The 26,259-nt window shown below is 37.4% G+C and overlaps 2 protein-coding genes across 2 annotated transcripts; one reads left to right on the top strand and one right to left on the bottom strand.

The window, feature by feature from the left end:
- The first annotated feature begins 5,602 nt into the window (after positions 1-5,602).
- On the top strand, positions 5,603-7,450 carry LOC105832372 (putative nuclease HARBI1). The gene is made up of 4 exons (XM_036285642.1): positions 5,603-5,787; positions 5,872-5,996; positions 6,112-6,216; positions 6,346-7,450. The coding sequence occupies exons 2-4, from the start codon at positions 5,880-5,882 to the stop codon at positions 7,291-7,293; spliced, it is 1,170 nt and encodes a 389-aa protein (XP_036141535.1). The 5' UTR covers positions 5,603-5,787; positions 5,872-5,879; the 3' UTR covers positions 7,294-7,450.
- Positions 7,446-10,071, bottom strand: LOC118645146. Its single transcript, XM_036285653.1, has 4 exons — positions 9,763-10,071; positions 9,261-9,440; positions 8,614-8,832; positions 7,446-8,399 (listed from the first exon to the last, which is right to left on the bottom strand). Exons 1-4 carry the CDS (start codon positions 9,848-9,850, stop codon positions 7,789-7,791), a joined length of 1,098 nt encoding a protein of 365 aa, XP_036141546.1. The 5' UTR covers positions 9,851-10,071; the 3' UTR covers positions 7,446-7,788.
- Between the last annotated feature and the right edge of the window lie 16,188 nt (positions 10,072-26,259).

The following is a 26,259-nucleotide window of genomic DNA, read 5'->3' as shown; positions in this document are numbered from 1 at the left end:
AGAATACACGTTGAAAAGCTTTTATTACAGTATTGCTCGTTTTGTCGTACAGCGGTTCAACCCAGACGAATTTACTGAGCACATCGATAATCATGACTAGATAAGAATATCCGTCATTGTAACTTTTGAGATTCCGTAGTTCGATCAAATTGGCTTCCCACACGTCGTCGATATTTGTTACGTTGTAATGCAAACATGGAAACTTTCCGTAAGGTGTATGTAGCGTGTACGCGGCTTGCGATTTGAGCCAGCGCGTGACTTTGTCACGCGAAAAATTTGGTTTAACAGCATGTGTTAGATTATCCACAGGCGAATAACCCGCGTAATGCGTCGGATCGTAGTAAATTTTTTCAAGTCCCGACATTGTTTCTTTGCTGTGTTCCAATCGAATAAGCGTCATTTCGGAGGCAAACGTGTTATGTTCTGTCTATTCGGTGGTGTCGGACACTCATACACACCGGTGGTTTCGCATATACGTCTTTGAGCGTAAGTTAATGTTCACAAATCAAAACACAATATTTATAAATATATAATAGTTTATTATGATTTGGAACACAAATTGTCTGAGTAAAACGCTGATAACACTTAGCGAATATAATATTAATGACACTTTAAGGGCTGTGACGCCCTAAACTGCGGTTCTACCAACGGACTTGAACGCGTGCGTTATTTGGTATAAAAATGTTCAGATTCGCGTGAGATTTGAGAACTCTGTTTCTATACATTAGCACGTATTCACTGCGAATGACTGCGCGAGTGTCTACTGCCGAGCCTACTCGGCTCAGAACTCTCTTCTTATTCCTACTTTCTATCTTTGATAAAGTTTCGACGTAAATATCTTAAAAAATCAAGTTTATTAGTCTTTATAAAAAAATTTAGAGCAGGATAAGATATGTGGTATACTTTACGGCTTAAAAATTTTTTAATAATTAATATCTAATTTCGTTTAACATGAGTAGTTTAATATAAATATTATAAATATAAGTACCAGCATTTCCAAGTAATTTAACAAGATAATCAAGCCGTTTGCATTGTTACGTCCAGTCTTATTAAATTTGGGTTTTGTTGTATAATAGAAAGAATTTGGGTACGAACGGAGGTAAGGCAAGGGAGGACGTAACAGGTTTTTTAAATCTTTCCGTAGGCACGCAATAAACTTGAAGGTGGGTGCCTCGGTCGGACGCACTTTTATGACGTGAAAAGGCGGGTCAACGTGCCGATATGCTCGCTCTAACCCGTTTTCAGGTCGTGTTTCGAGGTCCAAATTTCGAGTCAGCAAATTTAATCACTTTAACTCGGGACTGGACCAGGTACTTACTTCGATAGGGAATGGAGTGCAGATGGTTTACTAATTCATATAAATAATAAACACTCTATTTAAAACTTAACAACGATATTTATATTTAATAATATTAATCACAAGATAATAAGATTTACCATAAGATTTACAAGTAAATTTTAGCAAATATCTGAATCTATACAATAAAATGCTAAGATCGGTTTTTGTTCAAAGGTTATAAGGTCGAGGTCTGAATGTATCATGTTTATATATATTGTTACGTCCACCCTTGTGGGATTTAATTCTTTTATTTAGAGGGAAGGATATTTCAGGAAGAATGGGTAAGGCAGAGAAGGACGTAACGAGACTTACCATTCCCGAAGGCACGCAAGAGAGAGGGTAGGTGCCTCGGGTCGAACGCACTGTTTGTGACTCGAAAATGTAGGTCAACGTGCCAATAGGGCTCGCTATAACCCGTTTCAAGTCGTACGTCTGTCGGTCCAAGTTTCGAGTCAACAAATTGAATCGCTTTAACTCGGGATCGGACCTGGTGCTATCCTTGTTCGGAATGAGGGGAGGTCGTTGAAATTAAATGCACAATGAATTACTTAAATCTAACAAACATTTATTCTAACATTATATTTACAAAGCTGAAGTCGTTATAATTTAAAACAATTTTTATATATCTTTGACATAGGTTTGGTTTAAATAACAAACTTTTAAAAATAAATGTATACATGTGTGTGTGTGTGTGTGTGTGTGTGTGTGTGTGTGTGTATATATATATATATATATATATATATATATATATATACACATTAATTAAACAGTAACTCTATTATAAAATACATATACATATATATATATATATATATATATATATATATATATATATATATGTGTGTGTGTGTGTGTGTATTTTATAATAGAGTTACTGTTATATGTATATAATAAAAAAAAATGATTCGGAGAGAAAGGGAAAAGATGATTTTTGTCATGTTTTTTTAAAATAATCTATTACAGTTCTTTATACAAGCTCTTTTATAATAACGGTGGATGGAGGAAAGAAGTTATAAAAAAAATCTGTGGGAACGGCAAAAGGATCATAGTAATAAGAAGTGAAAACAAGGATTGGATCTGTTGGAGAAAGTGCAAGAAGGATATCTAGTAGAATTTTTGGATCTATTGCATCCCGGTTATTTGCAAAGTCGCGGTAATGTTGCAGTGAGGGGTCTATTTTTAATGGAAATTGCTCTAAAAGTTCAATCAATGAATTCTGAATACCGTCATAGTGATAATAACGCGGCCGGGATGAGACTCGATCTAATTTGTCTATTATTTCTATTGATCGTGCAGGAGAAGATGGAGATGGAATATTTTCGGGTTCTGGGGAACTAATCGGAGAGTATGATGGAAAAGGATGAGGGGAGGGAGAGCGAGCTTGAGATACACATACTGGTTCGTGTAGGTGTGCGTGTGTCTGAGATTCGCACACGGGAGCCTCAGATGTGTGTAGGTGTGCGTTAAGTCGCGGTGAGTCTAAAAGAAGTTGTGCCCGCCTGGTTCTTCTCCGACGATTCCGTCTTTCGTTTGATCGATTGATTTTGTAGGTGGATTGATTAACCACTACAATTTAAATTAGAGTTTAAACAATGGGAATTTAGAGGTAGAAGGTTAACTTATTCAGACTTACTACTTGTTGAAACGGTTCGACTGGCTGAGGGTGATCTGAATTCCTGGTCTCAGGATTAGCGGACGGTTCTCTGCTAGCCGTAGCAAATCAGGCTCAAGGCTGGTGGGACTGGAGAGTGATAAGCCACGGGAGGTACCCAGGTGCACTTTCTTCACTGAATGTTCAGCACAAAAATGTTCGCCATTGGATCTTCAATATGTAAGATCGTAATGTTCGGCACTGACTTTAATACGCAAGATCGTAACTTGATCGGAAATGTAGCGGACGCTGGTTCTAGGACCTTGAGAGCACGTAGAATTTCGTGAATCTGGTGGTCGCGATCCCTTGGATCACGGTTTTATAGAAGATTTTTCGAAGGGAAGGATTAGGGTGTAGGCGGTCTCATTTTTGGATTGGTAGGCCCTTCCAAAGCCACCAAATTTGGAGCTTGTCTATTGGAAAATTCATTTAGGTTATTCATTGCTTAGATGACCAATCGCTGGCTCATCTTTCCTGGTCTCCGCCCGAATTACTTTTGAGTATAGAGGTGGGAGGTTTACAATTTTCATTTTCTTATCTAAGGGACAGGCGACACAAAAAAAAGGAATTTATATTTGTTTGTAAATTATTTGTAGAGAGTTGCGCCTTTGGTTGTTATTTCAACCAAAACCGCGTTTTTGCTTGAGTAATAAATGTTATAGTTCCGGAAATTCTTTTTCTGATATATTTCAAATATTTTCCTTTTCAAGTTTCGATATTTCCCCTTTTTTTTGTCTTTATTTAGGTACCGATCTAAAGCATTGTTGAGCACGGTAATAAAGATAGCTGTTACGATATTTCTTATTCTAAATTGAACATTCTTTTAGACTTTAGAAGGAACTGAATTATATTTGACGGTCGTTTTTAGAAATTATTTACGGATGGAAACTAGAGTTCTTGTTTGATGTGTACTTTTGATTTATGTATTTGTTTTTTAGAAATAAAATTTTAAATTATCGCTATATCTCACAAACTTGTGACAATAGAGCGATTCTATGCAAACATTCTTACTATTATCAATCGTCAGAATATAATTTCTCTTATTTAGGTATTTTTTCTTAGAAAGGTCAGCGATAGGAAAAAACGTTAAGTCCGCTGGGCGTAACAATATATATATATTGTCACGACTTTTCCTAACCGGGAAAGCAGCGATCAAGGCCGGCGGGTCGACCGATATCCGCTATGCCTGACTCGTCGCGCTCGAATCTCAGCCATGCTATCGCGAATGATGGTTGGGCGCCAGACGCGCGCTACGACGCGTCACTTCGCGAAATTCGCTAGACCCAAACGGCTTCGATCCTCGCGCGACGACCTCGGCCAGCTCTGCCTAACGGTAGAGGGGCGGGGCTGTACGTAAGAAAGCGGGCAATGTCTACGACACGAAGAGGCGGACTACACACTAGAAAAATTCGCTCCGTATTTAACAATTAATAGAGGTTTATTCAAAATAAATGTAAGAAATGAACACTGTTATCAACGGGACGCCGCTGATTCGCTATACCGCCGCGATTGATAATGACGGGCGCCGGGATTTTCCGCGCACAAGAAGTTTCAGCAGAAGCACAGTATTAATAAAAAAAAAGAGTAACATAGCGTAAATGGACGAGTCGGATCGCAGTACGCCGGACCCTCCGATGCAAGGGCCGATGAGCAACCTAATTTCGAAAAACCTATTAAATAGGTAACAGAAAAAGGAAGAGAATTTAATCGACGCAACAAGCTCCGACGAAACTATGCTGCAAGCTATCACTAGCGCTTTATCCCTTAACCAAGCCACCGCGTTTGCTGCACTCCTAGCGACCCTACAGTAGAGTCGCGCTATTGAATTTTCCAACGCTTTCAACTACCGCATATTCTTCTGCGCAACCCGCTCGTGACGACGCTTCGGAATTCTCCGGCGTGTCGGCCTAACCGAAATTATATATCCGCGACGCGCTCGAGCTAGTTCGTAAATATGACGAGCATAACATACCTGTGTGGCAGTTTGCTCGAGCCTGCAAAAGAGCAAAAGAGTCAATCTCGTTAGTCGACGAAGCTCTCTTCGTACAAATTCTACGTCATAAATTATCGCACCACGCATACTTAGCAGTCGAGTACGAACTCACCTTACCGTCGACAAGTTCCTCAACGTTTTAAAAAGAGCCTTTGGGCTAGGCAGAAGCGCGAATTATTATCGCGAACAGATTAGCATCGCCTACAAAAAGCGATAAGAACACGTATTAGATTACATCGGTCGCATTAAAGATCTAAGAACCGCAATTATCGAGGGTAATCAGGTTGTTTAATCGTCAATTAAACGAGACTGAAATAAAATCTATAGATTCTTACGCATTGAAGGCGTTTTATGAGGTACTCCCTCACAAATATCGCTTAGAGTTAAATGCCGAAGAATATAATAATTTTTCAGAAGCGTGTTCTAAAGTCATAACCATTCACAAACGCCTCGAAAGAGAGGAGGCGCGTTATAGAAACTCGCGTAACCCGCGTGCCGATTCAACCGCCGCGCAACCACCAGTTAAAACATTTCAACGCGACACTTCTAATTCTCCTTCGACCTTCTCAAGAAGTAATACATTTAGTTAATGGATGTCGTAAATGACAATACCGTGAAAATTACTCTAGTAACTATAACCGCGCAGGGACAAATAATGGAAATAAGGGTGCATTCGTTTACGCAGCGGTTAGCGCATCCACTGCGCATCTCATCTGCCAGTCACGTGATACATTTTACCGAATGAATATCTGCGTGAACTACTGCTCGGATTGTCTTCTCCAGTTAAAAGACTAGGAAAACTAGGTTATAGTTTGTTTAAAATTTAAATATTAATTAATTTTTAAATTAAGTATTTGAATTTATTTATTTAAAAAATTCTATTTTTAGAAATCACAATGGATACAAATAATATTATTCATAGTGCAATAGAATTGATCAATGATAGCTCATCAGATGATTCTGATTTATGGACAGATAGTTCTGATGAAGAGCTACTATTGTTAAATGATGTGGTATTATGTATATTTTATTTATTAGTTTTATTAAAATTTTACAAGTTTAAATAAATAATATTAATATATATAATAAATCTAGAAGTATATATTTTTGTTTATTTTTTGTTTATAGGAACATAGACAAGTACCGAAAGTTGAAAATTTTTGCGGTATAATTTTTAGAATGCACGAAAAAACATTTCAATCGCATTTTCGTCTCACGAGAGGTTCTTTCGAAGTAAGCATATAAATCAGAAAGATTTTAATTTAAAAGCAATGCATGGTATTAATCTTTAATGTCATTGAATTGGTTAAACATAAAAAAAGATTGCAAATTTATGTAATTTATAAACCTACTTTATTTTAGATTGTTAGAAGAGCAATTGGCCCTATGCTTGAGCCTAAAAACAAAGAAGGAGGTCATCCTAATGTACCATTAGAAAAAGCAATATTGTCAACAATATGGTTATTATCAAATCAAGATTCTTTTCGAGAAGTCAGTAATCTATTTGATTTAAGCTCAAGTACTACGCATAAAATATTTCTTAATATATGCGGTGCTTTATGTAAAATTGTAAATGAGTATTTACACTGGCCAAATCTAGCAGAGTTTCAAAATAAAAAACAACAATTTAATAATCTCAGAGGACCAAATGATTTTCCAGACGTTGTGTGTGCAGTTGATGGAATGCATATCGAAATTCCAGCTCCTAACGTCGATCCTAAAAGTTATTATAATCGAAAAGGTTTCCACTCTATTATTTTACAAGGGATATGCGATGCAAAATGTCAATTTATTGATATTTTCATTGGTTGGCCTGGTGCGACTCATGATGCCAGAGTGTGGAGAGAAAGTCCTATAGGTCAGGCACTTGCAGAAGATCCAACGCTTATACCGGAAGGAACTCATATTTTAGGAGATTCTGCATATAGTTTACAACCTTATTTATTAACACCATTCCGTGATAATGGTCACTTGTCTCGGAGGCAAAAGTTGTACAATGCAAAATTAAGTTCAAAGAGAGTTGTCATTGAACAAGCATTTGGAAGACTAAGATCTAGATTTAGAAGATTAAAATTTTTAAATATGTCTCTCATGAATGAGATGAAAATAGTTGTTGTTGCTGTTTGTGTTTTGCATAATATTTGCATTAGAAATAATGATGAAACGGAATTAAGTGATGACGAACATGAGGAAGAAAACGAAAACCAGGATGAAGGCAATGCCAATCCAAATGACAATATTCTTTTAGAAGCGGCTAATGAAAAAAGAAATAGAATTGTAGAAACTTTGTGGGCGAATAGAGGAAGATAAAATAGGCGAACAATAAATAAACAAAAAAAAAATACATTAATGTTAACATGGGCCACAACTATTTCCTTATTTACTACTCAAATTTTATGCATTTATGATAACACACGATAATAAAACTTAGTTATAAATACGAATAAATTATGTCTATTTTATAATATTTGATATTTGTTTATTTTACTTTGAAGTACATCACAGGTACATCACAAACGAATAATGAGTATTATATTACTTTTAATTAAGCATAAAATGTATTATATTAGAAACATACGAATATACATATAAATGTTTTTATATAAAACAATAATTCTATTAATAACCGAATATTATTTTTTACTTAATAAAAAATATAAGAAATATCTTAATATTGTAAGAGTGTAACATTTGTCTTATATAAAACATAAATATTTTATTAAAATAAGACAAACAAAAACATAAACGAAAATAAATAAAAAACTTAAGGAGATCATACTTGACTTTGTAAAATATCATTTTATGTTAGGCGGTTTTCTTTTCATCTTTTAAGACAGCAATAAGATTATTAATCGCTTCAATTTTACTTGTAGCAATCTTTTTCTTATCTTCCCAAATCTCTTTTTTGAGTTTTAATGATTGTGATTTTTTTTCTTTCAAGAGTTGTAACATTTCTTCTTGAAATCGCGTTTTCTTTGATTGTTCTCTTTTTCTCTCTTTTGGTAAAATATTTTCTTTAACATCTATATTTTCCTTACATACATCAGTTGATTCATCCTCTGACAAGGTAAGTGTCTTTGGTTTGAAAGTTGAACCTAGTGATGCTTCTACAGGATTTACACTTTTCTTCTCCGCAAAAATTTCATGCATTTGTTCAAAGTATTTCCAAGTAATAGCACTTTCGCCCGTTCTTTTCAGTTTACTTACATTCCGATTGTAAGTAACTTGGAGATTTTTCCATTTGTTTATTAAATCACTTGCTTTTACATTGTAACCCTTTTCTTGAAAACTTTTAACTATTATATTCCAATATGGTGTCTTTCGTGTGTTTGGGTTTTCAAATTTATGATTCATATTGAGTCGTTGCTCAAGTAAAAGCTGTATCTCTGCTTCTGTCCAGTTTTCTTTAGAAACACCTAAAATTAAAACAAAAAAATTACTTATAGAACACATAAATATGTTGAAAATATCAACACTTTCAAAATTTTCTTTATATTTTTTCTTACTGGTCATAATACTAACAATTTTTCCAAAAATAAATTCCATAAAATAGAAGTTTGACAATTAATTTGATTTCCACTATGCACAGTAGAAAACAATAAACAGAAATTAAGATCCTTGGTTACTTACCTTCCGCTGATGATGAACATTTTTCCATTTTTAGTTTTTTTGGACATGACCCTCCCATATTATCCATATCATCCGTAGAACTTTGTGAAAGTGTGACAGTTGATGGAACAGTGAAAAATGGAAGTTCAGAAGTTATCGTTGATGGAATAGCAGATTGAGGACCCGAAGTTGTCGTTGTATTCAAATCGACCAAACGAAAAACTTTACAATTGTCCAAACCTATTATGATAATACACAGGAACATAAATGCAGTTATAGGCAGTATTTAAAAAAATAATAAAAACAAATAAATATTAACACCAAAACGGTTGACTAATGCAATCCTATGTGAGTTATGAGATAATTACAAATTGATCAATTTTTATAAGTAATATTACAGTATGCATTTATTATATCTATATTACCCAGCAGACATAGAACATTGCAGCAACATTGCGACAATGTTGTAACATTGTAGCAACATTACAGCAATATTGCAACATTGCCGCAATGTTCTGTGTTTGCTGGGTGGAATCTGTGATATTTGCAACTATTTTATTACATACACATAAATATATTTATTTATTATAATATTTATACATATTATAATGAATATAAATTTTTTATAATACAATAAGTATATATATAAAAAATTTATTTATTTATACCTTGGACTACTGGTGAAGTTGATTCGGATAAAAGCCTTGGAAAAATTGACGGTGTACACAAGACATTTTGAGAAAGTAATGACGGATCCAAATTCTTATCAAATTCAGGCTTCTCTTGTTTTTCTATATTTATCGTAGACGACGTCGTGTTATTAGGAATAGTTGCAGTAGAACCTGCACCTAAGATAAATTTATAAAACCACAAAAAATTATAATTTGTTTACTGCAAGTTTAAAATGGTTACGTTCAGAAAACACAACCGTTACACAGCAATTGAGTAATTTGCTTATATAATTTGTCTAAATTTAGAGATATAACAGTAAGAATCAATAATCACTGACTGCTCACTGAGCACTTGTGTTTTCTGAACATAATCAATTTTTTTAATATGTTGCGGATTGATTTTCAATTTACATTCTTAATAAATATAAATTTTTAGGTTATTTGATTACGAAACAAACACAAATTAATAAACTTTATAGCTTTTTATTATGTAATTTACCTGGTATTATTTTTAGTTTTGTAGGATCAATCTTGAGGAGTTGTTCTCCACCTTTTTGTTTTTCAATTTTAATAAAGTAACTTGACATTTTTTAAATTTTCAGGCACAATCTCACGTAAATAAGTGAAAATACGACGATGAAAATACTGCGTGATACTGCGTTTGTTTATGCAGTACTGCGAGCAGAGCATCCAAAGCAGGACCTTCGAGGTAGCTGCTCAGATGAGATGTATCACTGCGTAAACGAACGACAAACTGCGCCGCAGTAACTTTCGCAGACGAAGTAAACGAACGACAACTGCGGCAGTTACTGCATAAACGAACGCACCCTAATATTACCGTTCAAAAACCGGGAAACTATCCGTAGGTCTCGGCCAACGGAACACACCGAGGTCTAGGAAACATTCGCCTAGGGAACTCATACTCCCGTTAGAGAGCATTCCAAGTGTGTCTACATACTCCGAGGAGATAACGAAGATATACCCGTCATGGAGCTCGAACTTGCAAGCTTTCGCGAATCAGTAGGATTTATGCTAGACACAGGAGCATAGCCTAATATTCTAAAAAAGACTGCATTAAGCCAAATGTTAACATAAATCGTAACGACATATTTTCACTTACCGAGATCAATGAAGATGCCGTTAACACCCTGGGATCAATAAAGGCTCGCGTAGTTGATATCCTAGTGGTCTTCCATATTGTATCCGATAATTTCTTTATAATTTCACAAGGTATACTGGGATCATTTTTCAGAGTATAACGCTTGTATAAATTACGGAAGTAATAACGTCACCTGGCGTAACCACGCTTTCCTCTTTAAGGAAAGAGAATCGGTAATACCATCGCGTACTAATCTTGGCTTCGTGGTTTGCGTTTCTAACCCTGAAATAAAAACTGGGTAACTTCTGCGTTTACACGCTCGCCATGGAGTCTTCGCTGGCGACTCTCTCGTGATCTATATAAACAATAAGGCTTGTATTAGAATCATTAATACTCTCGATTTCGAAGTTAAAATCTTGATACCTATAGTAAAACTCATCAAAGTTGCCGAAGTGTCAAGTACGCCTCTGTACCATTTCGATAATTATCACGAACCAAGTCAACCTCCCGACTTAACATAACATCTATCCTATGTTTGTCCATCTCCTGGATCTCTCGAGAAATTTAATACGCAGTACTCCACATATTCGCCTACCGAATTAATAGAAATTGATAACAGCTTACTCGACACCCACTGCTCCACTGAGCAATTTAAATCGCTATTCTGCGCCGTTAATAACAAATACTTGCATACTAGTAAAATGAAAAATAACCCCAATCTGCACGAAGAATGCCATTTCTCTGACGCACTGAAAAGCACTGACAAATTATATCAACGCGCTACTAATGGAATAAATGTATTTATGAATGCTAAAACACTAAGTCTCACTGAATCTTCTAATTGCGATAGTTTCCGTTTTGATTCTCTAAAGGGAACCTTCTGTTTATCGGTCGCCACTTGTAATAAATTTTCACCAATTGAACTATTCTTTCCTGAGTTCTCAAGGGACATAGTCCTCTCATACAGAACTCGCGCGCTACTCTAATCTCTTCCTTAGCATCGATATCTGAAATAAACTGTAAGCGTACAAAAAATGTTAAAATAAACCATGCGTCTATAAGTACGATCAAACATAACGTGTCACATAAAACAACAAGATTATTTTGCGTCTAAAAAAATTAAAACACTCAACTGCGATCGAGTATCTGCGATACTTCAATTACTGCGATTAGAACATTTGTCTAACTCTAAAGAAGAAAGCGTTATAGTTCCAGCAAAAGTACACAACAATAAATTTTACATATCTAATGAATATCTAAGTCAAACTCACTTGCAAGCGCATAAGATTGTTACCTCAGACGATATCTCTATACACAGCAAGCAATATCGCTTTCTGCCTGTGCATCAAGAGGAAATAACACGTCAGGTGTAAGAATTAATTGACAAAGACATTGTCACCCCATCGGTATCTCCATACAATTCTCCCGTATGGATAGTACCGAAAAAGCCAGATTCACAAGAAAATAAAAGATGGAGGATGGTTATCGACTACAAGAAGCTGAACGAGAAAATTGTGGTGATGCCTACCTCACCTCTACCAAACATTTGCGACATACTGGATCAACTCGGCAGAGCAAAATACTTCTCTGTGTTAGACCTAGTAAGCAGATTTCATTTAATTTCGATAGACTCTTAAGATGCACACAAGAAATTCTCTACGTTTTACGAGTATTATCAATTCAATAAGATGCCATTCGGTCGAAAGAATGCACCTGTTACTTTTCAACGACTGATGGACCAAACTCTGTCCGGCTTACAAGGCGCGGAATTATTTGTGTATATGGACGACATCATCGTATACGCTAGTTCTCTAAGAACACGATATCAAAATCGCAAAGTTGATGCAACGATTAAGAGCTGCCAACTTGATGCTGCAACCAGATAAGTGTGAATTTTTGCACCACGAGGCTGTATTTGGGACATATCACTGAAGAAAACAACGTGCGTCTCGATCTTCAGAAAATTGCCGCAGTGAGAAACTTGCCACCACCTCAGTGTTTGAAAAACGTTTGCCAATTTTTTGGATTCACAGGATACTATCGGCGTTTCATCCCAAATTTTTGCAAAATTGCTAGGCCACTATCAAATTTAACGGAAAAAAATGTGACTTTTCTATGAAAGGAAGAAACAAACTGCATTCAACTCTCTTCACGAACTGTGCAAGGAACCGATCCTGCAATATCCGAATTTCGAAGACGAATTCGTACTCACTACAGATGCCTGGGAATACGCCATTAGCGGAATATTAAGCCAAGGTACTATTGGCCTTATAAAGATCTCCCAATTAAATACGCATCTCGAGTTTTGAATACAGCTGAGAAAGCTATTCGACGATTGAAAAAGAGCTCCCCGTTATTATATATTACTCTAACTATTTCAGACCATATTTGTATGGCCGCACATTCACACTGGTAACAGACCATCAACCTCTAGTATGACTACATTGTGTAAAGGATCCTACTTCGCGACTTATGCGCTGGCAACTAAAACTAGAAGAATACGACTACAGAATCATCTACAAGGCTAGAACGAGCAATTGTAACGTCGACGCCTTGTCCCGAAATCCACCTCACCCATCTGTTCTAATAATCCACAAAAAATCTCGTCTCGAATCGTCACAATTTTTCCTTAATCAAGATCATTCTACCTCCGAACCCTATGATGATGAATTATCGCATAAACGGCCTCCCTTGAGACGCCACTTGGTTAAGGAGGAGTCCCTCTCTATTAGTGCACCTCCAAAAATCTCTCTTTCTCCCTCCTTATCCCCCTCAATGACAGGCAAGACACGACCAGTTGTCCCAGAAGAAACTCGATCCACAATTTGGAATCATTAGAATTCCACCGGCCTTGCGCATCAGAAGACAAAAGCACGGACACCGCACTCTCGGATGACGCAGAAGAAAATTCGACTTTCGATGAGCAAGAAAACAACAACCGCTTTGAAAATACAAATAGATGCAGATTTAAGGAAATAAATACGTCACTGCTGCAACAACGAGATAACATGGTCGTTATGGTGACTGGAAACTATCAGCCGCTCGACAGCGGAGCCCACGAGTTTTTCACAGCAGAAAAATTGCCTCCACTGAACGATCTAATGATCGGAAGAACACGCATATTTCCTTCTTCGCTTCACAACTATTACGTAATTGTATTACCTGTGAAAAAAAGGCAGGGCTGTAAAATTGACGAACAATACATTAAAAAGGAATGTTTCGCATCATTACACGACGTAATTAATGAATTAAATCTACTCTTTAAGCTTACGCAAAACGGAAAGGTTAGATACCTTTAAATGGAACGATATCCGATATTTCTTACGGATCAGCTTACAAGGACGTAAGATAACGATATGTACTGAAACAGCTATAACCCCTCCAATAGAAGATTGCCACGAAATAATTAGAGAGAACCACGAGTCAGTCACCGGCGAACACAAAACCAAACCGTATCGACGAATCAGCAAACGTTACATGTGAAGTAATCTCAAGCAGCAGATACAGAACTTTATCAGACAATGTCGTATCTGTCAATTACGAAAGCTAGTGAAAAGGAAGAGTGAGAAGAAACGCGGCAACCAATGACGCCTACGGATACTCCAGACCGCGCTTTCAACAAGGTCGCACCGATATCGTTGGCCCTTTAAGGACCACACCCCGCGGAAGCCTATACCTTCTCACAATGCAAGATATTCTAATAAAGTACTTTCTTGGAAGTATATACGCCCCAATTAGTGACTGCAGAGCAGATATCATTGCGATAACATTCACAAATTATTTCATTTGTCGATTCGGATGCCCAAGGAGCATCCTGACTAATCAGGGCACGAACTTTACCAAGTCAACTGATGCGTATTATCACTAAGAAGTTCCGAATAAAACATTTTTGGACAACTGCTTTTCACCCACAGTCAAACGGATCGCAGGAGCGTTCACACCACGTCTTCATGGAATATTTAAAATGCTTTGACGACAGAAAAGGAAATTGAGACGAACTAACAAAGAGATGCTGTTTCTCTTATAACAGTTCACGAAAGTATCGGATTTACTTTGCACGAACTCATTTTTGGAACACTAGAATTCCTTCCAGAATTAATCGAGAGGAAGAGCTGGAAACCTACGGGGATCACTTAACAAATTTATTTGTAACAATCTCAAACTTGCAAAACTTTGCTAAATTTAATTTGCAAAATGCTAAAGAAAAATAAAAAAAACGCTATGATATATAATAAAATTATATAACCCAGAGACTTTTGCTATCGGCGATAGCGTTTTCTTACTAAACGAGGCTAAAACCGGAAAATTCGCTAATAAAATAAAATCAGAATGTACGGGACTATATCGAATCGTTGAAATAGTCGATCACGGTAACATTAAAATTAAAAAGAGACCGCAATTGCATAGTGTATCCTAATCGACTCAGAAGGGCCTACCACGAGCCGGGAGGAGCTATCCTTCGTTAAGGACAGTTGTATTTTTTTTCTCTTGTAAATCTCATCCCGACCCGCTTGGTTGGCTCTCTTTTAAATAATATGACTGCAATGAACTTCACGCTTAGCAAAATGCACGTAACTTCGTCGCCAGTCAAACAGAAAAAAAAATTTTTTTATTAACCATGCATGTATATAATGCCATTGTATAAAATTTTCTAATGTCATATTATTAATACTATTACTATATACCATCATTAATATTAGTTAATATCTAAAAGTGCGTTAAAAGTGTTGTCAAAGTTACTATACGATTAACCGTGTTCTTAAAACTGTGCCATTATATCGCTCGATTCTGTTAGGATATATATACATACACACGCACACACAAATAACTCACGCAAAAAATATATAATATATAAAATTCCTTTAATAGAAAAAGAGGATTTTTTGTACACATACGCGCTTAAACTTAATTTATAATTCATGTAGTACTACCTTAATACTACTTTTAATAATACTTATAGAATCTAAAATACACATACCATTATAATGTTATCAATTGCGTTAAAAATATTGTTAAAGTTAAATGAATTTAACTATGTTCTTAAGGTTTGCTTGTTTAAAACGTTGCTAAAAATTATAATGCGTATTATTATTATTGTTATAATCAATTATGTTAAAAATGGGTTTAAAGCTACGATGCATTCAAAATATTGTAAAATTATCTTAACTCTGTAAGAACTCAGCACCTCGCGTTATTAGTTATAAGAACTTTCAATTGTTGTTTCATAGAAACTCAGCGTTGCATCTGTTAAAAATCGCCGCTCTAATCTTAAGAAAGGGAATGTTACGTCCTGGCGATTATTATCGCTGGACGTCATGAATAGTCACACCGCGAGCACACGTTACCAAACGCACGTGTGCTCGCTGTCGGTACCGCTATCTCACGCGTTGTGAGCACGGCTCCTTTCGACGGCGCGCATGCGCCAGTAATTAACAAACCACGCTAAAAATCGCGAAATAAACACGACAAAGATAATCTCCAGATCTCCGCGAGCTCGGCGGTAGCTCTCCACTCCCCCAGGTTAACGGTATTGACGGAGAACGCCTTACTAATTATAATAAATAATTAGCTGAAAAGGAACGAAGGGCCGTCGCCGTTAAAATACTCAGCTTTTCGGGGACCGTAACAGCAGCACCCGGAAACAGGGAACCATCCCCGAGGCGCTTAAAACAGCGAAAAATTGCGTTAAACAAATAACGATCACGCGTTTGAACGCGTGATAACTTCATGCGGGCTGCGGTATACGCGCGAAATCCAGCATGAAAAAATACAATTAGAAATGCGCGCGGTTAAAAGATATAGGCGATATGTACGCGCCGCGCGAACAAAAATTGTGAACAGACTCACAAAGAATCACCCCATGATTATAAAATTAAGCGCAAAAATCCAATAATTAACAAAATGGGTGACAGATAATAAATGATTTATCATCTCACTTTCCTAGCCTTTCACCCCCGAACATCCTCACTTTTTGGTATATAAGCCAGGATTTTCGGGCAGATTTTGGGATTTTGCTCTCTCGATTCGCGCTATACAGTAAGTCTCGTTCGGCAGTTTGAACAATAATATTGAACTTATTGAAGCAAATTAAACTTATAATATTTTCGCTGTTCGAATTCATAATATTTTCGCATATTTGCAATTCGAACTTATAATATTTTCACGTTTTTAAAGCTGAACATAAAATATTCGATGAACGTCAAATTCATAATAAGAGAATCGAGTTGGCAACTCCCCGCTAAAATTACTAATCGTATTTTCTTTTGTACCATTAATAGAATCGAACATCCAATAGCGAAATTGCGCTCCGAGCCATAAAAGCAAGTATTATAAGTTGCGAGTTCTCCTTAATTAATTTTTTTTTTAAATCAAAGTGACGTAGTGCAAAAGATTCCACCTGAGTTCTTTTTTTTTGTGAACTTTAGTGCGTTAAAATAATCAGCAGTGCTTCAACACCTCTTTTTTTCTTTCCGCGAACGGTGTGCGAGGGGAGGGGAAGCACTGCTCTGCGTTCTCATAATGAGCGCAGTAAAATTACAGTATAAGAAAGAACAGTAGGCTCACTTGGCGTCGGTGCCTTTGATCTCATAACTAAAAGATCTGCCATATTACTGGTTGTGCGCGGGTTTCAATTAGTAGTGCAAGTTTTCGGCCAGCACCAAGATGGTTTTATTGATAGGGGACGCACAATATAGTTTGTCACCATATTGTTGATTATGCATATCATGCGCACAAGTCATGCGCAAGGGACGTTTTTCAGCAGAGTGAGCCTACTGTTCTTTTATACTGTGGTAAAATCCCGTTTCCTCCGAGCGAGTCAATGTTCTCTCGGGCGCGGGGGTTAGCGTTCTCTCTGTATCTTTCTCGCTCTGTCAAGATCTATCTTGCAGGAGACAATTAGCCAAGGATGCGCGCTACATGGCGTACACTCTTCCCCGTCAACTGTCCTTACAAAGTCCTCGTGACTTTAGCGCAGGTGCGAGGATCGGCGTGCTTTTAAATGTTTCGCCATTCTCGACAGCACCGGGGCGAACACTTCGGTACCGCTACAAACAGACGCTTCCACCCCCGTGTATGGTGACAAGTATATGTTTCCCGCTCCCCTCCAGTTCGCGCTCTTTCGGCGTTCCAGCGTCTCTCGAACAATATTGTTAAGCATCGCGTGAAGCACCAGACCTCCGCGACCTCGTGATCTCCTATTTCACTTACACACATGTGCATTATTTTCTGTAAATTTTCTCGAGTAATTTCATTAATCGACGAAATGGCATTTTCGCGTGCAGAATGGACCGATCTAGACGCGCAGGAAGAAGGGTGCAGTTAAAGCGGCCGTACGAAAATTACATGGAACACGGCGAATTTGACACGCTGGTGTTCAGGTACCCGCTTCCCGCGATCCTCTTCAATCCTCCGCCGCTTCCAGCGCCAGCGGCTGCTCACCTAGGTCCCTCCTCCTTGTGACAACTCACAGGATCCCTGTCCAAAGTCATTGTCCCACGGGCCCCCTTCGCAAAACATACCACTAAATACCGTCGCTGCAGCGCCCCGGGCCCTACCACTGCCTTCACCATCCATCCTTTTCACGTGACACCACAAGCGAATTAAAAAAAAATATAATACACATTATCGAAATAAAAATATGTAATTATCCGATCCTAACACCGCCGGATGTAACATTTATTTCTGTATAACAAACCAATTCCAAAAACTTTTCTATAATCTATAAATCTACTATTGTATAATAAAACTTTAAAGTTTACAGCGACAAATAAGGAGCAAAATAAAGAATATATTAAAAATATAATTATTGGGTAAAAGATTATGTATCTTTAGTTCTGGATATCACAAAATACACCTTTTTTTTTTCTACATTTTTATATTTTTCTATATTTTGGCACGATCAATTCTCTGATGGGCTCGATATGGCCAACGAACCTCTCGTGATTTCAAAAAACAATTAAATTCTCGTTGATCGAAATGTTATTACAGCGTACAATAAAAATTCGGGAACGTATATTTGTATGTGTATGTAAAATCAAAATGTATATGTTTGTCCATAGTATTGAGACCTCGAAAAAAATATATAGAATAATTTAACCTATACAATAAACGGAAAAACGGAAGACAATCGGCAACAGTTACGAGAAAGTCCACAGATCATAAAGATTTTTGACCATAGACTTCAGGCAGCAACTACATAAATGTTAGATTGACTTGCTAAATTAAAATTGTGTAGTGATTTATAGCTCGTTACTAGATTAACTCGATTAATAGGTATTTCTATTAATCGAGTTAATCCAGTAACGAGCTGTTGTGAGTGTAATGTACTCACACAACAAATGTCATGGGTAAAGGTGTCAAATGACACTGCGCTTGCAACACCGTTCGGCCTTCACACTGGACGTCGCACCGGGCAATGCACCTGGTTGCCAAACAACACCCAAAAGCTCCTGATTTTGGGTGGAAAGTACGTAACCAGCAATTGCTGGCTAAGCGAGTGCACTGACCGAAGGCCAGTGATCGTGGGAAAATCCCCCCCCCCCCCCGATAACAAGCCAAAAATTGGTGTATATAAACACCACAAAAAGATAACAAGTGGGCTTAATTGCATATCGTACAGCGACGCTCGGTCTACGTCGCTCGTTATAACACCTTTTTGTACAATTTAACACGGGTTTTATGATTAACAAAAACTTGTGATTCAGTTGGAAGGAAATATATAGTGTTTAAACAACTCTCGCCATTATCTCTCTGGAACCTGACTCCGAGGAGTCCACGGCAGCGATCCTCGATACCGTGTCCCGAAACAAAGGCACAACGAGAGGGAAAGACTCGAGAATGTAGGTCAGTGCCAGTAGGCCCGCTATAATCCTGAATTTCCCAGTCGTGCGCTCGTAGGTCCAAATTTTAAAGTCAATAAACTTAATTTCTATAACTTGGGATCGGACCCGATGCAGTCTTTAGTCGGGGATGAGAGTAGATCAAATTATGAATAAATGATAAATCAAAAATCTAACTAAACTATGTATTTATTAATAACACGCATTTTTTTATAAACAAAAATACAGACTTGCGGGGTGAATAATAATGGGTGGCACTTACTTGAACACGGTTCAAATAGACGCAGTGCATTTGGACACGGTGCTTTTGGACACGATATCTTGCGCACGGTTCAAATGACCACGGTGCATTTACACACTGTGCATTTAGACACAAAAGAAATTTTATTAAAAATGTACCAGTTTTATGCACACGTAAAATTTGATCACCGGATATTTGCACACAAAAAAATAACCACCGTTCACTTGGACACGTAAAAGTTGCACACCATTCATTTGCACACCGCTCACTTGCACACCATTCACTTGCACACTGTTCACTTGCCCACCACTCATTTGCACACCAAGAAATGCGCACCGATCATTTGCACACGGAAAAATGCACACCAATCATTTGCACATGGAAAGATGCGCACTGATCATTTGCACACGGAAAGATGCGCACTGATCATTTGTACACGGAAAAATGCGCACTGATCATTTGCACACGGAAAGATGCACACCGATCATATGCACACCGTTCAATTGCACACCATTTAAGTCGCAAACCCATGTGGTACAGTGAATGCTTTACACACACACACACACACACACACACACACACACACACACACACACACACACACACACACACACACACACACACACACACGAGGGGGGGGGGTCCAAGTCACTAACCCATGTATTGCAAACGCAGCCATAATGTATGAATATTTAATATGCGTTTGATTGAACGTTGTGCAATTGAACATTGTTCAATTGAACGGTATGCAAATAAACGGTGTCCAAAAGCACCGTGTGCAAATGATCGGTGTGCATCTTTTCGTGTGCAAATGATCAGTGCGCATCTTTCCGTATGCAAATAATCGGTGTGCATCTTTCCGTGTGCAAATGATCGGTGCGCATTTCTTGGTGTGCAAATGAGTAGTGGTCAAGTGAACGGTGTGCAAGTGAATGATGTGCAAGTGAGCGCTGTGCAAATGAATGGTGTGTAACTTTTATGTGTCCAAGTGAACGGTGGCCATTTGTTCGTGTGCAAATATCCGGAGGTCAAATTGTACGTGTGCATATAACTGGTATACATGTTTAATAAAAATTTTTTTGTGCCCAAATGTACAGTGTACAAATGCACTGTGGCAATTTGAACCGTGCGCAAGGTATCGTATCCAAAAGCACCGTATCCAAATGCACCATGTCCATTTAAACCGTGTGCAAGTGCACCGCTCCCAATAATAATATCTAAATTCGTGATACAGAAATATGTGTTTATATATATAATTAAAATTTTTTAGAATATATTAATTACCATACAGCGATTTAGAATACATAAATATCGATACTTGAGATTATTATATATATATATATATACAACCAGATTTCTTATACTTAATCTTAACTACATCAAAGTCACACTAACCAAACCCCACAAGGTTTTCCATCGGCAACAAGCTCTCGCCATACCCGGGTAGAATCCGTGTAAGCGGGCTGCCCGAAATTCAAAAGGAGAGCTCCCGCGTCGGTCAGGCGACCGAGGCGTCGCGACGCACACATTAAGAAGAAATATCCCCAGACCCAGACGTTACAATGATCCAAAAGACCAAACGATGAGAGATCTATTTGCGAAATGCTGACGAGATATCCGGTGGAACACACGTGCAGATGGTCTTACGCTCTTTATCAGTGGTCCTCGAAATTCGGCCGCCGCCGAGCCGACGAATCAATCCCACTCTTACCGACCTCTATGCCTCGCGCGTGTTCCCTACTCCGGAGCGCTCGGAGGGTTCGAAATCGTGTGTTTAATTCTATGTACTCGCGGAGCCATGCAGATTGGGAGAATTGTAATACGCGGTATATTTGTGTTATGCGAAGACCGTGGCGCGTGCACTGCTGCAGATTACGGTAATGAATAATGTAACGCTTTTTATCGTAAACAGTTGCGAGCAGTTTCTCCTCTCGCGTACCGAGCGGTTTGTCGCGTGTTCTGCAGAATAGTAGATCGGCGTGCACGTCGTGAAGGTGTTGTGGATATTCGAGATCGACTTCGAGAATGTAACCCGTGGACAAATCCGTGGCAATCGCGCTTACGTTAAAATTTGAAATATCTTCAATTGAAATTCACCCATTGAAATTTGGCGTAGGGCAGAGATTGACACATTGCTCATTCATACAAATTATTAACGTCAAAGTACATCAAATATGACGATGGTTTTTGATAAGTCGTACGATTGCATGTACTTATTATTAGCTCGCGTGTATCTGCCTGATCATTGACTGAGACCACCACGTATACCGCGTTCCATAAACAATACCATATCGATATCTGTGAGTAGCTCAAAATTGACACATGTATGTTTCAGCATGGCGTCCCACGTGAAACACGGTCATGTGTAATAATGCGCGAGATCGAGACCGTAACTTTTGATACACGTGTCGCGAAAATTTTCAAAAATATCAACCAATAATAAAACATCTGTTTTTAAATATAAATCGCTGTATTCGTCCAAGGTGTGGATGGAGAATCGTCTCCAGACGTTCTCGGCGTGCACGTAATCGCTCTCAGATACCGTATCACCAAAGAACTGAAAAATGATTTGCGCGGTGGTAAACACGTGTCCTGCAGTTGCGTTATTCACGCAATCTACGTACTCGTACGAAAATACACCTTTTCGAGTAAATGAATTAAATTCTTCGTCAGAAAGGTTTGAAAATTCAGACCATACAATTTTTAATTTATCGCTATTGAAATACGATGCTAATTAATCGAAACCGGTGTTAAGGAATTTGTATGAATCTATAAATCGTAACCCTATATAATTTCGCGAGTCTTTTTTGGTAGTATCTTTAACGAATTTAATAAAAAAAATATACTTCTCTTTTGTTATTGGTAGCAGACTGACGCAGCCCTCGAAAGCGCTTGCTATTTCCTTTATTATAAAATGTGAATCGTAGCCGGATAAGCTATTGAAATATAAAATAAATTTTTATAATTTAGATTACAATTTGAATGCGCGGGACCACGATATCTACCAGTTATATGACAATGATCACGCACCCGCGTATCATGCGTGAACGGTTTATCACAGATATGACAATGCGTCGCGCTACGGTACGCTGCCACTGTTCCTTCGACAACGTGTTCATGGAAACATTAGCGGATAAACGAGTCTTAACGTTATGCGCCAATTCTTCTAATTGTTTCGTGAACCATGATATGCAATCGGGATCACGATGAAACCGATGCGCGGATAACGCGTCGTCGTACGAGCATCGCACGTAATAGCCAATGCTGAATACCTGGTGATGCTGGTATGTGTACGATCTTCGCTTCGTGTCAGATTGCGTCTTTTGCAGTAGGCACTCCAAATCAGCGTACACGACGAAGAGAAGTCGTTCCTTGTTCTTGTGGTTACGGAACTTCAACCACTTTTTCTGTTTACTCGGTAATAGTATGGCACAGTCATTCATCCGATGGCAGTCTACAGCAATTGTAATTTTTCTTCGAAATCGAAGTAGTGCAAGCACCTGCGAATAACAAAGAAAATTTATTTTTACTATTTAATAAAAATTATAAACACGTTTTTATAAAAAAATTAATACTTACCGATCACAAATGTATTTTCTGCATTTATTCTTGCTCAATTGCGAGCTTATAAGTCGGGATAGATTTTTTATCAGCATAAAGTGTCTAACGTTGCCCTCGTTATCTTGCATGTATAATAAATTTACATGCTTCTCCTTCTTTTCGTCGGAGAGTCGCAGGGAGACAAATCTATCCTCTTCGATGCCATATACGTTGATTGAAATATTATTATTAAGTCGTTCAAATTTTCTAATATTCTTCAGCGCGACTGGAAACTCTAAGTCTCCAAAATTCAGAATCGCACTGTAATGCGGATACGATCATTTCCGAGCAGAATGATCTTGAGTAGGATGCAAAGCAGCAACCACCGAAACCATGCAACCATGCGAAACACGCGTTGTCTTCTGAATGCACGTTAATCACCGCTCTTTTTAGCATAATATGCTTCGGTAATGTAATCTGACATCCCGCACGCATAGGATTGTATTTATTTATATTTACAGTTAAATTTAATATACGCGATAACGTCCACACGCTGTCACGCTCTTGAAATTCTTCGAGCAACGTCAACGTGGCTTCGATAACGTATCGCTCGTACCATTCGTTCAAATCTGATACTTGGAAGAACGCGTAATTTTTTGTATTCACACTTTTGTTGGCACGTTTATTCCCGGCTACAAATTCGCCATTGAACGGGGTATTTACTTTTACACTACCGTGTACGTTTATTGCCTCCCGCACTCGTTCAAGCACAATGTTTTTTAGCCTCTTCTAAAAATTGACGTGGTTCGATGTGATGCACATTAATCATCACACCGGTTAAAATACGGTTCTTGAACGCAGTATCTATTTCACGCCACTCAAGTCTCGCGTTATCGCTATTGTCACTAGTGCTCGCGTAATTACCGCCTATGTGCATAAAACGTCTTTGCAGTCGTGTTTTTTTACCCTCGAATCGCGCGATTCTCGCTACTAAAGATTGTCTCTGTCCAACAGCAAGCCGAGGACGCTTGGCACGATTGCGTTCCTCGAGCTGTTCAATGTATTCCTCACATTGTTGCAACCATGTAAAAAATTCACCCAATGTAGCGACTCCGTTTGCTTGTTCTAAGAGTTCGCGTTCCACTCGTCCGAAATTTTCCATTATGTAAAAACGCAGATTCGTTTAACCCGCCTTGAAAAGCTTGTGTAGGTTTCACGTTCTGACAAACCAACTATAACTCGAATCCTTGATCTTTAGCTCTAAGGGGATGCTTTAAGGGTATTCGTCATATATACCCATACTATTTGTAAATAGTCACGTGACCTTTGAAGTCTGTGGACCGCCTGAGCTTCGACATATGCTCAATGGTAATATTGGTAATAAAGAAATTTTTTGGAGGGTGAATATTAAACGTATTCTTAAGTTTTTCAGCGAGCATGTCAACTATTATATATATATATATATATATATATATATATATATATATATAATAATAATAATAATAATAATAATAATAATAATACGAGACAAAAAGCGAAAGAATAGTATGGTGATGAGGGGGAAAGTGTAAGAGGGATTGACTAAATTTTTTTTTAAATTACATATATATATATATATATATTCTTAATTAATTATTACATATAAAATAAAAAGTACAGTTAGTGTAAAACTATAAATATAAAAATATAAATGTATATTATTCATAAAAACTATTCCTAAATTTCTAAATCATTGATTAGAGGCTCCATGTTCAATAATCGGCGCAAATTCATCGCGATCCCAATCTTTCAAATCCTCGTCAACCAGTGGCTCCATATTAAATAATTTGCGCAAATCAAATACGTCGGCCATGCCAAATTCTCTATAAGAATGATTTATTAGATCAGCATTATGATCCTGATTGATCTTCCTAAAGTATTGCGTCCAAATTTTTTTTTCGATATTGATAAAGCCGGGGATGTGTATATCAGCGTAAGAAAACCACGGCTGTAAAAAATTTATAATTATAATTTTATATATATATATATGTATATAATGACATTAAATTGAATAATCTACAACGTATCTGTAGTCCTACGGAACCGCGCATCGAAATTAAATTATTCAATGGTATATACGTTTGATTTTGTTGTGGAAGTAATGGTACTGTAATACTATTGGCAAATGTGACACCTGCAATTGGTGTCTTGTCTACGTATACGAACTGTAAAATTTTAAAAATTATTATACACTTTACCGCACATAAAACTTGCACCGTCATTTATATTTACAACTTCTACTGGACATACAATCTGTACAGTATGCATCTTGGAATATATTTTAATAATTAGTCGGAGTTTTTCAGAAAGTGAAACCTATTATTCCGACGACTGAATTGCGATCTCAAACGCTTGATCTTTTTGGTCTAAGAATTGCTCTAAGGGTCTTGCCATATATATCCATGCTACTTGTTTACAACTAATAAGCCTATGGACTTCGACATATGAAAACGTGTTCAATTGTATCGAAAATATTTTTATTTTAGGGGATAATATCAAACGCAGCTGTAAGTTTTTCCGTTGAGCACGTCGACAAAAGTATCCAAATGCAATAAAATTAATATCGACGTGACGATAAAGTTTCAAGTCGAAGAAAATCTATATACACTGCCGGACAATGATTCAACCCATTCTGTCCTAGCAAAATTTATATAGGACAAATCCTAGATAAATTTGCTAGGGAATGGGGCGAATCATTGTCCTGCAGTGTACATATCTTCGAACAAAATGAATATTAAATGTTTTTGGGAACCGGTATAGGAAACATCAATATTCGCAGCAATAAAAAAAAACGGGATAAGATTTACGGAATATATATATATATATATATATATATATATATATATATGTATGTATGTATGTATGTTTTACCATCTTACATATTTTATTAAGATGTTTATTATTATTATTATTATTATTATTAATGTTTATAAATATAAACAATTTCTTCGCGCCGATATTTCGGCTGCGCTTAGGTAAGAAAAGGTATAGCGTTGAATCACGACTTTTAGAAACGTCTACCTAAGGTGCATAGTACAAAAATGTGTACAACAATGTTATCAGTTTTTTTCATCAGACCTGGCTCGAACGTAAACTGCTTTTACGTATTACTCTTAACCGAAAAATTCATGTAAAAACCATATCCTCACGTTCAGGTCAAGAGATATAGACGAAATATAACTGCTTAGAAAGTGCATAGGGTTACAGTCATTGTGAGACCTTTGACGCAAAGAATCG

Source organism: Monomorium pharaonis, chromosome 1, assembly GCF_013373865.1.
Source record: "Monomorium pharaonis isolate MP-MQ-018 chromosome 1, ASM1337386v2, whole genome shotgun sequence".
Taxonomy (NCBI): Eukaryota; Metazoa; Arthropoda; class Insecta; order Hymenoptera; family Formicidae; genus Monomorium; species Monomorium pharaonis.
This window is presented reverse-complemented; position numbering and strand designations above follow the sequence as displayed.

Excerpts from the sequence above, each read along its gene's own strand:
- LOC105832372 (XM_036285642.1), top strand. The coding sequence starts at position 5,880 with ATGGATACAAATAATATTATTCATAGTGCAATAGAATTGATCAATGAT. Across the intron at positions 5,997-6,111 it reads TACTATTGTTAAATGATGTG|GAACATAGACAAGTACCGAA; the intron begins GTATTATGTATA and ends TTTTGTTTATAG. Across the intron at positions 6,217-6,345 it reads TCACGAGAGGTTCTTTCGAA|ATTGTTAGAAGAGCAATTGG; the intron begins GTAAGCATATAA and ends ACTTTATTTTAG.
- LOC118645146 (XM_036285653.1), bottom strand. The coding sequence starts at position 9,850 with ATGTCAAGTTACTTTATTAAAATTGAAAAACAAAAAGGTGGAGAACAA. Across the intron at positions 9,441-9,762 it reads AAAACTAAAAATAATACCAG|GTGCAGGTTCTACTGCAACT; the intron begins GTAAATTACATA and ends AATTTATCTTAG. Across the intron at positions 8,833-9,260 it reads AACTTCACCAGTAGTCCAAG|GTTTGGACAATTGTAAAGTT; the intron begins GTATAAATAAAT and ends TTATCATAATAG.